Source organism: Dermacentor andersoni, chromosome 1 (assembly GCF_023375885.2).
Source record: "Dermacentor andersoni chromosome 1, qqDerAnde1_hic_scaffold, whole genome shotgun sequence".
Lineage (NCBI taxonomy): Eukaryota > Metazoa > Arthropoda > Arachnida > Ixodida > Ixodidae > Dermacentor > Dermacentor andersoni.
Window position 1 is genome coordinate 87,696,170 of NC_092814.1, and position 10,558 is coordinate 87,706,727.

The following is a 10,558-nucleotide window of genomic DNA, read 5'->3' on the forward strand; positions in this document are numbered from 1 at the left end:
AGCGACTAGAAGTTATCTGCCCTGTGTGTTCAAATACCAGTGCCCCACCCCAACAACTGCACCTATGCTGCAGCATAATCATTTCGAAATCTTCACATCCATCGTTCTGTCTTCCTTGAGACTGCAACAAGTATTTTTATCCTTATATATTAGAAAGAAACAAATATTTGACAACTTCAAATAGTGAATACTCAAATTTAATACGAATCAGGGACTACAGTAGGCACTATTCAATTTGTATACCAAACTTGGAATATTTGCATGCACCTAGTAATTTGTATTCAAGGTAGCTTTAACTCACTTTCTTGAGAATCATATTTGCTTACACTTTTTTTTAATTCAGGAGGCATTTATCGGCATTTATTTTCCTGGGAAAATTCATTCCTTATCGACATCTATTTTTTTACAGTAACACCTTTTTCCGCATTATCAGCACTTTGAAAAACTACTCACAAAAATTTATATTGGGATGGAAACAGCAAAACGAGAAAGCTTTATTGTCTTAAAAGGCAGCGAGGCAAATTACCCAATTATTTAAATTATTCTTTGAGAAAGCTTTGTCCTAAAGGCAAATTACTTGTCTAAGTTATTGTGTCCACAAGTTAGCATGTAATTGCTTGTTTATTTAACAAATAGATACATACTAAATGAAAGAAAAAGTCACCACCCAAGCACTCCATCCATACAGAGGGCTAACCACCAAAGCTGAAACATGCAGCCCCGTTGTATATCACTGGGTTAATCCCAATGGTTCATTAAATGACAGCTTGGTAGGCTGCCAGATCTTCGGTATGCAATTGCTGTTTGCGCTCAGCTGCCTGAGCCGGTTCTTGTGCCCTGGCTGCAGCATCCACACGCCGTGGACGAGCTCATTCCTGGTTCTGCTCGTGGTGTTGCGGATCTAAAGCTGCCTCTTCCTAAGGAGTATGTATGACACGTGACCTTGTCATTTTAGAGGTGGAGAGGAACTGCTGCACGTGCGCTCCACTGCAATGGAGATTAAAGACATTGCTACTGGCACAGCTAATGGAACACCACCTAGATAGCACAAGGCCTCTTCACTCCAATCCATGACATCATGTTACCTGGCGTGACTGCCAGAAAATCTAGTGGGGATGCTTCCGAGTAGGCAACACTGATTTTGACGTCACCACTTTCATCATGCCAGCGTTGTCAATGGGAATTTCGGGCCAGGTTGCGCAACGTCATGGATCGGAGTTAACAGGCCTTGTTCTATCTAGGTGGTGTTAGCTAATTACGTGCCTTTCTTTCTCTTTCTTTCTTTTTTTTTTTTTTTTGCACGTGTGCATGGGTTAGTGCCGGAGGCGTTTTTGGCTTACAGGCGACCGACAGACAGACAGACGAATCGGCTAGCCATACACAGCTTCGCTGTAAAAAAAAAAAAAAGCACACTGCAGCTGTCGAGCGCACGTGGCTGACACCTGAATGGCAGTCAGCAGAGACAAGTGGGAGTATCGGAGTAAAGAACGGGGAAAGAGTATGCGCTGATGACCATTCCTGCTTGGAAGGCATCAACCCCATTACCACATTCCCTTCAAGTTTTCCACAGTCGGACACGACGAGGATATCTGCAGAAAGATTGGGGAGGAATGGACGCACACAAACGCTCTCTTATCCACTCACCTTTGTCATGACGCGGTTGGCAAAGGCCCCGGTATTTGGGCAAGGCTGGCAAAAACAAAACCTGCTCATGCAGAAACCAACTCTTGGCCCCACACAAGCGGAAGCTTCTGTATGAGCACCCAAGCCACTTGGGAGGGCTCTGTCCCATTGTGCAAATTCAGTGCAATGACAAATTTCTAAATTCAGTACTTTTCGGTTTAAACCGAATTCCGAAACTTCAAATCAGCAGCTAGCTTTTGGCATTTATCGGTAAAAACCAAAAACTCCAATCATTACTTATGATCAACAAATCACGTTTCATACAACTAAAAGTAAATGGCACACAGTGTAAAGATCCAACTACACTGGCTCAGGACCTAGGATTACACAAGGTGTTTGTGACCACCATGTCTAGTAGAATGCATGAAAGTGCTGCGCATATATTTTTCAAGTACTTTAACTTGGTATGACCATATTCGCGAAACTCATAAAAAATTGTGCAGAACTGCGGGTATGCTAAACATATTTAGACATATCATTCCTCAACGTATAAAACTACCACTATATAACTTGTTAGCGCGTTCTCAGTTATCCTACGCCCACCTAATACGGGGCACAACAACAAAAATGAATCTAAACCGACTGTTCCTAATTCAAAAGAAGTTTATGAGAATGATTGCAAACGTCCCATATGATTTTCACACGCAGCAACTCCTTAAACAATTTAAGGGTATAAATGTCCACAATTTTTATAATTATCGTTTACTCCAGACATACTGTTCACCCACAAAAAAGAACTACTCTTTTTACAGCGAGATTTCAGAATTATTAACTGCTGCTGTGTAAAGGGGTAGACACCTCGTCAAGCTACTAATCTCAGTAGCTTTTTGTGGTTACTCCTTCCTTGTCTATTTGTTCAAGGAGAATAAAATTCAATTAAATTCAATGTGCATTCTTACTGCCACTGCAAACACACACAATTATGACACATCACCTAAATTCTGCAAGTTCAAATGCTCCCCCCTGCCTCCTCCCCCCCATGCACTCAAATCCCACAAATATTTTGTCTGCTTATTGTACCACTTGCATATGCACTAAATAATAAATGCACTTCCCCAGTTGCCAGCAGTCTAACTCACCCAATTCAACATTGCTCACAGACGACACAGAAGTTGGTCTCCTCTCTTTAAGTGTAAGAAGAGAGTAATCTAAAAAGAAAATTATTGACAAGACCACTTTTTTTATGTGCAAAGCGATAGTTATTGGTTAAATGTACTATGTGCAGAATTGTGTGATACATGCTTCAATAGCGTCCACGCAAACCCACGCATCCCCGTGACAGTGTCCATACATTTGAAGCTCTTCCAGGCTGCCAGCGTTCTTTTTGCTTTGTTAAACGGCGAGCTTGGCTCGCCGTAAAAACATCCCATCCCTCACACTTTTCCGAAGTCGGCGCACACAGGCAAGCTCATGACTATTCCTCACAGAAATTTTGCTTCCACAAATATTCTTCTTGGTACGGTTCACCGTCGCAGGAGGCCTTGCACGTATAGACTAATAATGTCCCCCAGTCCAGGCTATCCATAGTTGACTCCGTAATGCTGTTAAGCAATTGCGGCAAAACCTGGAACTCGAAATGCCTCTGTGAACCGCAGGAACAACAAGGCACGTCGCCAGGGTCACCTCTATTCGCAACCAGGAGAGGCGTACCGCCCAGACTGTAGCGTAACACCTGATCAGGTGCTTTCTCAATGGTCTTCTTGAACTTCCAAAATACCTTATCTTGGCAGGTTGCCGCCATCTTGTTCAGGTCCGCGACATCTGCACCGTCACTTTCACACTCCGGATGACTGGTCATAAATTGGCAGTAGTCCGCCAGCCTTTCTTCATCTGTTTTACAGCCTTCGTCGTTGTTGCAAACGTCGTCTTCTGTCTCTGTAACGAGCTCATACTCTGGAAACAGTGGCGCCGAAGTCCTTTCGCAGCTATCGAAGCACTGCGAGTTGCAACGAGCCTTGTGACCGTCTTTCCAATCCAATACTTGGTGAGACTTGGAACAATAGTGACGGCTATGGCATTTAGCGCACGTCTTGTCGCCTAAAGCACCGCATACGGCGCATATATTGCAGAAATCTTCGGCCGAAGGGCTGTTCGGAGTGTCGGGGGATTCCACGGGAGGTTGGCTGCTGTAAAACGAATTTTCTTTGCCCAGCTGCGACCGCAAGACTATAAAGCTGCCTGCGTCATGCTTATTTGCACAGTTCGGAGTTACGCAAACGAACACAAAGAGCGTTCTGTGAAAAGCAGAATCGACGTCGTCGCGCGGAGCATACAATTGCAGCAGCAAAACGCATGGCTCACCGCAGTTACGGCAAGTAAGACGTTTGCCATTAGGAATATCTTTCAAGTGAAGCCAAGCTGGTCTTCCACCTACTTTGCTGGGAAAATATCTGCTCTTTAGCGCCCATGCCTCACGTTTTTCAAGAAATCCTAACTCAACAACACAGCGTGGCTCCTCATCTGCCATCGTGGAGATGGAGGCCGCCATTTCAATAGTAGTCGAGTAACTTAGCCAATCTATAGCCAATCCACTATTAAGTATAGTCATGATGTAACCAATTAACTCAAAAGAGCACTAAGATAAACTTTTTTTTTCAAGGTTTCTAAAATAAGAACGCACCTCACTATCATCGTTAATCTTTGCTACATTTTATTTTATGGAGCCGTTGCCATGGCGCCGCCATTGATTTCAGACGTGGAGGAAGTAATCAACATAAAAAGGAGCTTACTGCCGATTTGTTTTAATTCAAATTTTGCAGCAACGTTGACAATTGATACTTCTCAGACAGTGATCAGGTACCATCGAACTGCTATGGATCAGCTAACAAGGTTAACAGACAAATTAACGAGCGTGAGCACGTCAGAATTTAGTGGTGACCTAGCTAATGAGTGCCATGACGTCAAGGCGCGTGAGTAAGGATTGGCCAGTGGATTGGCTAAGTTCTGCAGTACTGGCAAAATGGCGACCGTCATTTGGACGATCTCCACATGATCTCCACTCTCCACCATGGATCTCGATATATCCTCCATTCCTGCTTCCACGTCCACGATGGCAAGTCAGCCACGCTGTGTCGTCGAGTTGGGATTTCTTGAAAAACGTGAGGCATGGGCGCTAAGGAGCACATACACTCCCAGCAAAGTAGGTGGAAAACCAGCTTGGCTTCATCTGAAAGATGTTCCTAATGGCAAACGTCTTACTTGCCGTAACTGCGGTGAGCCATGCCTTTTGCTTCTGCAGTTGTATGCTCCGCGCGATGACGTCGACTCCGCTTTTCACAGAACGCTCTTTGTATTCGTTTGCGTGACTCCGAACTGTGCAAATAAGCACGACGTCGGCAGCTATATAGTTTTGCGGTCACAGCTGCCGGAAGAAAACATGTTTTACAGCATCGAACCTCCTATGGAATCCCCTGACAGCTCTAACAGCCCTTCGGCTGAAGATTTCTGCAAAATCTGCGCTGTGTGCGGTGCTTTAGGCGACAAGACTTGCTCTAGATGCCGTAGCCGTCACTACTGTTCCAAGTCTCACCAAATGTTGGATTGGAAAGATGGTCACCGAGCTCGCTGCAACTCGCAGTGCGTCGATAGCTGCGAAAGGACTTCGGCGCCACTGTTTCCTGAGTACGAGCTGGTTATAGAGACAGAAGAAGACGCCTGCAACGATGACCAAGGCTGTAAAACAGATAAAGACAGACTTGCAGACTACTGCGATTATGTAACCAGTCATCCGGGGTGTTCAAGTGACGGCGCAGATGTCGCGGACTTGAACAAGATGGCGGCAACCTGCCAAGACAAAGCATTTTGGAAATTCAAGAAGACCATTAAGGAAGCCCCTGATCAGGTGCTACGGTACAATTTGGGTGGTACGCCTCTCCTAGTTGCCAGTACAGGTGACCCTGGCGACGTGCCTTGTTGTTCCTGCGGTTCAGAGAGGCAGTTCGAGTTCCAAGTTATGCCTCAATTGCTCAACAGCATTACAGAGTCGACAGTGGATAGCCTGGACTGGGGAACATTATTAGTCTATACGTGCAAGGCCTCCTGCGACGGCGAACCGTACCAAGAAGAATATTTGTGGAAGCAAAATATCTGTGAGGAATAGTCATGAGCTTACATGTGTGCGCGGTCATTTCTCAGGAAAAGTGTGAGGGGTGGGATGTTTTTATGGCGAGCCTAGCTCGCAGTTTAAAAATGAAATAAAAACGCTGACTGCCCAGAAAAGCCTATAATGTGTGGAAACTGTCATGGATGTGTGCATGCATCTATAGACTTTATTGATGTATGTATAACACAATTCTGCATGTTATATCGAGGGCAAGTGAAATGCTAAAAACAGAGCATGTGCCTGTAGCATAACTGAAGGTACAATGCACTCCGTCAGCCAGTCATCCTTGTCCACGTCACGCGCACTTATGGTTTTCATGCAAACTGCGGTGCTGCTCACCTTACTTTATTGTTTAATGCTTGTTTCTTAAGCCAGCCTGCTGAAGCACCATACCCATTTTGCCACTACCATTATGGTTTCTAGTGCTGTCGTCACTCGTACAGAAAACACTGATGGTACGAACAAAAGCGATGCAGGTCTGGAAACTGAGCACGTATGAGCGATATCGTGCTTCACGAGTGACGACCGTGCTGGCATGGTGAAAATGGCACTGCAGCGGGTCAGGTCAGGAAACAGCGTTGACCTGCACTCCGCATAAAAACCACATGCGCATGTTGGCAAGGATGACTGGCTGACTGTACCTTCAGTTATGCTTCAGGAACGCACTCCACTGCTTGTACTTCATTTGCCCTGATAGTACATTTAAACAATAACTTTCACTTTACACACCAAAAAATCTTTTTACAGCGAAGCTGTTTACCTCTAAGAACTGGTGATTCTTTCGTGGTGATCCACAGGAAACTAGGCTCGTGTGCAAGTGACGCGCTCGCTCGAGCTCCGACGAGAAGCGCTGAATGAGACGAAACGCCGCAAGTGCCACACCGACAAGATCACCACGTTCAAGGGAGCGACTTCGAAATTCAAGCGCAAGTTCCTGAACGTGGAATTCGGGTTCTCCTGCACCGTGCGCGACCGCCTGTGGTTCCGCGACAACTTGTCGCACACCTCCACCGTAAAGAATGCCGCAAAGAAACGCCGTGCATTCCCTGGAGACGCCGTGTCTGATTATGAGGTGTGCGGTTATACACTGCAGTTTGCAGTGTACTCATTTCATTAGTTAGACTAGAATAGGTTAAGTGGATGGTAGCAGCTTCGCTGGCATTCCACCTTCACAGAGTGGATTGGGCCTTAAAAATTTTTTTTTGATCATGTTCTTTTTCAGTCATTCTCTTCGTTTACACTTATTTTAGTCAATTGCCTCAAAGAGGAGATAAGCTTGTGTTTCATTTGTCAGCAATATTTCATTGATAGGTTAGGGTAACATGCAGGCTGCTGGCAACTAGGGAACTACAAGTGGTCCAAGAAGCATACAGAGAATATTTCTGGAACTGCATGTGATGTGAGCTGGGAGAATTTAGGTGTTATTTCATTATTGTCTGTGGGTAAATAATATTGCTAATGACAGTCGCATCACCTGGCTTATTCCTAGATCTTGAGCCAGTGTAGTTCTATCATTGTAATGTGTGCCATTTACCTTTAGTTATACAAAGTGTGATTTGTTGATTATAAGTGACTGAAAAAAAGTGAGTTAAAGCTGCCTTGAATACAAATTGCCTTTGCTTTAGACAACTTGTTAACTCTTTCCTTATTGCCAGGAATGTGTTCATTTTTGCTGCTTCTGTATTTTATTTGAAAACGTACTAGTCGCAACATATACCATGGTACATAATATTATAGCTAAAGTAATGATGTTTTGAGTCTAAGTAAAAGAAAAATAATTTCTCAGATAGTTTTCAAGAATTCTTTCATGTGAAAATACAAAAGTATGTTGAAGCATGAACAAAGAAATAATTGCAACTTTTGCTAAAATTACTGAGTAAAAGGAAATTGAAATATGCGTAATGTATGCCTTGCTCTAAGTTAGACCACATGAAACAATATGCAGACTTTATGGCTTGAATATAAGCCATAGTGCTGCCCATGTTTTATGAGAAAGCCGTGTTTTCACAAGTATACGAACTGGTATGTGCCTATTGTGCAGGAAGCATATTGTTATGGCTCCTTGCAGCAAGCATATTGTTTATTTTTGCATTCTTTAGGCTCTTGAAACAATGGTTGTCAGGTTCATTAATCTCTTCATGCTCAAGTGTCCTGCTCAATCAGCTTCTCTCTGTAAGCAAGCTGGCCTAGTTGTGCACCTTAAACTGATGCTGGAGCCTCCACGTGCTTTGTACTTTATTTTTGTGGTACTGTACAGTAATAAAAAAGAACTTTTGCACAGGCAGTGTTCAAAAAGTAAGAGAGCAAACTTCTATCCAAGCTTCTGCGGAACCTGGGCTAATAGGGCGTAGCGCATTTCCATTAATTATATTGAGAGTAGGAGGCTTATAATTTTTCTTGCCTTTTTCTTTTAAATTTTTGGGAGCTGTTTAGGTACACATTGTGTTTCACGATTTCAAATGAGCTGTGTTGCAGCGCAGTTCAAGCTGTTGTTGAAATGCACCCTGCTACAGTGCTTTTTCAGCTAGGTTGAAAACTGTGCATTTGGCTCTACCAACATGAACGTGGCAAGAGCTTTGTTGGTTCAACAGGTGGATTAAGGGCAGTGAGGTAATTAAAAGAGCCACAGATTTGTTTGTTTTTATATTTTATTGCAATAGCAGTTATATCGACACTTCAGGCACATTTTCGCCGCCGTGGCTGTCCCAAATAAAGTACAAGTGTGGAGGAGAATGAGTGGCCCACACGCCATATGTTGATGGTAACTTGATATGCTGTTGGGGTGAGGCCAAGAATGAGAGCTCAAGCCACCAAGTATGGTGGTTCAATGCGCGCCGTCTCCCCGTGCGCCCGATGTTGTAAGTCACCTGATTGAGCCTGTGCAACCCTGTGGCTGGGCTAGAGGAGGAGAGCACACCTCTCCTCCTCTTGACCCCATGGCTGCCTATGTGGCCAAGATCTGTATGTTGGTCATCAGCTGCGGTGCTAGGTTGAAGGGTGAGCATCACTCATGGCTTTATGAATGCCAAGTGTTGGAGGTGTGTAATCTGAGTTTTGGAGATGCAGCATAGCTGAAATGGTGAAGCAAGCAGTGGTACAAATTGTTTGCTTTAAGACATGCATGCACGCTCTGCTCTGCTGGCACTCCCGATTGTGTCAGCATTGTGACAACAAGTGCTCGTTGTGATCAAGTGAGATCTGTTCATGTTTGTCTGTGCATGCGTGACACAGTATTTGTTTAGTTAGTAAGCAAATGTTTATTGCAATTTACATGACCTGTAAAACTACAAGTGTTAATATAGCCTTGCTTTTTTGGCAAATCTGCAACTTTCTTCTTTAATTTCTTTATTGTCAGAGCAACAATGTGCAAAATTAATGTTCCATTCACACATAAAAATGCACTGCACTGTGTGCAGATATGGAGCCAAATCTAGCCCCTTTGATTCCTAATCCAACCCTGAATGTAATTGTCCATTTCCAGTGCCACTCTTTGTGCAATGTGGTTAATCAGGCTAGTTACAGATTCACCTTCCCTCAACATCATTGCTGAACAAGTATAGTTGCCCATTCATTTTTCTTCACTTGTGTGTGTTTGCACTGGAGCTGTCTAGAAATAGTTTAACAAGGAATATGAATGCTGAATGCAAACAGTTTTCTGTAGCGGAAATATGCTTTCTCCGTATTAACCAAAAAGCAAAAGTGATAGTGCCAACACTGGATTGTTAGTTGAAATTGAGTGGTGGCAAAGATTTAGGAGCTCATGAGTAGACCACTGGCATTAAAATGCTGTACTGTAATTGAAATCTAATCCAATTTATGTGTACAAAGCATGTTCAAGGGTTCAGTCCCTCGAGGTACATTATTTGAAACTGCATACATTGCATGTTTGGTCATATTTAGACACATAAGAACTACTCTTGTAAGTATGGTTTGTTTCTAAACCTTTGCATGATGGCTTGTACTAGATCCAATAGTATTTTACATTTCAACAGTGATAACGGCAGTTAAGTAGGCCATGGCAGCATTAGAAACCGTTTAGGCCAGTAAGCCCTTTTTGCAATCTTTGTAGTCTGCTATGCTGCATTGGACAGGTAAAAAAAAAAAACTGATTTCCACTTCAAAAACTACAAGCAAAAGGCATTGCAACTGCTCCCTGTACCATCCGTAACTGCCATCCATTGCAAATCTTTTCTCTTATTCTTTCAAGTAAAAGGTGGTGTCTGAAAGGATAAGATGTCAACTGCAACAAAATTTTTGACTGCATTAAAGCTTAGCTCGTATAGAGCAGCCTCGGTGCAAAATTTTCTTTTAGATACAAGAGGATGCGTTGTGAAAAGCTTCCAAAGGGTACTTTGTGATAGTGAAACCGGAAAAAAAAACAGCATTACTGCTTGCTGAAAAGGACGCAGGACCCAGAACGTTGAGAACCAGCGCAGCATGGGGGTGTGACCTCCAAGACCAGGCTGCAGCATGCTGAAAATCTTGAAAGCCATGGTCTGGGATATGGATTGTACCTGCTAACCTCCAGGTGCCCATGTCATCTGCTTTGATTATATATTAAAGGCTGTTAAAGAGGCCCTCACCAAGGCCCTATTAGAAATTTTGGTTATAAACTGGAACTTGTAAGGTGTCATCTAGGATGTGTTTTACTACAAGAATTTTTCAAATTCATTATTAAAGGAGATAGAAGGAATTCAATTGTTGCGTCACCATGCTGCCAGGAGGCAAGCTTCACTACTGACATGGACGCTGGCTTAGCAGCTATGGTGTTGC

General features: G+C 43.5%; 1 protein-coding gene and 1 pseudogene across 1 annotated transcript; one reads left to right on the plus strand and one right to left on the minus strand.

Annotated features, from left to right (window-relative positions):
* Positions 1–2,272: 2,272 nt before the first annotated feature.
* Positions 2,273–4,186, minus strand: LOC126544091 (programmed cell death protein 2-like). The gene has a single exon (XM_050191300.2). The coding sequence runs from the start codon at positions 4,169–4,171 to the stop codon at positions 3,098–3,100; it is 1,074 nt and encodes a 357-aa protein (XP_050047257.1). The 5' UTR covers positions 4,172–4,186; the 3' UTR covers positions 2,273–3,097.
* A 399-nt stretch (positions 4,187–4,585) lies between these two features.
* Positions 4,586–5,909, plus strand: LOC126544092 (programmed cell death protein 2 pseudogene; annotated as a pseudogene).
* Positions 5,910–10,558: the final 4,649 nt, after the last annotated feature.

Bases quoted from the DNA above. Each gene is read 5' to 3' on its own strand.
- LOC126544091 (XM_050191300.2), bottom strand. From the start codon at position 4,171: ATGGCGGCCTCCATCTCCACGATGGCAGATGAGGAGCCACGCTGTGTT.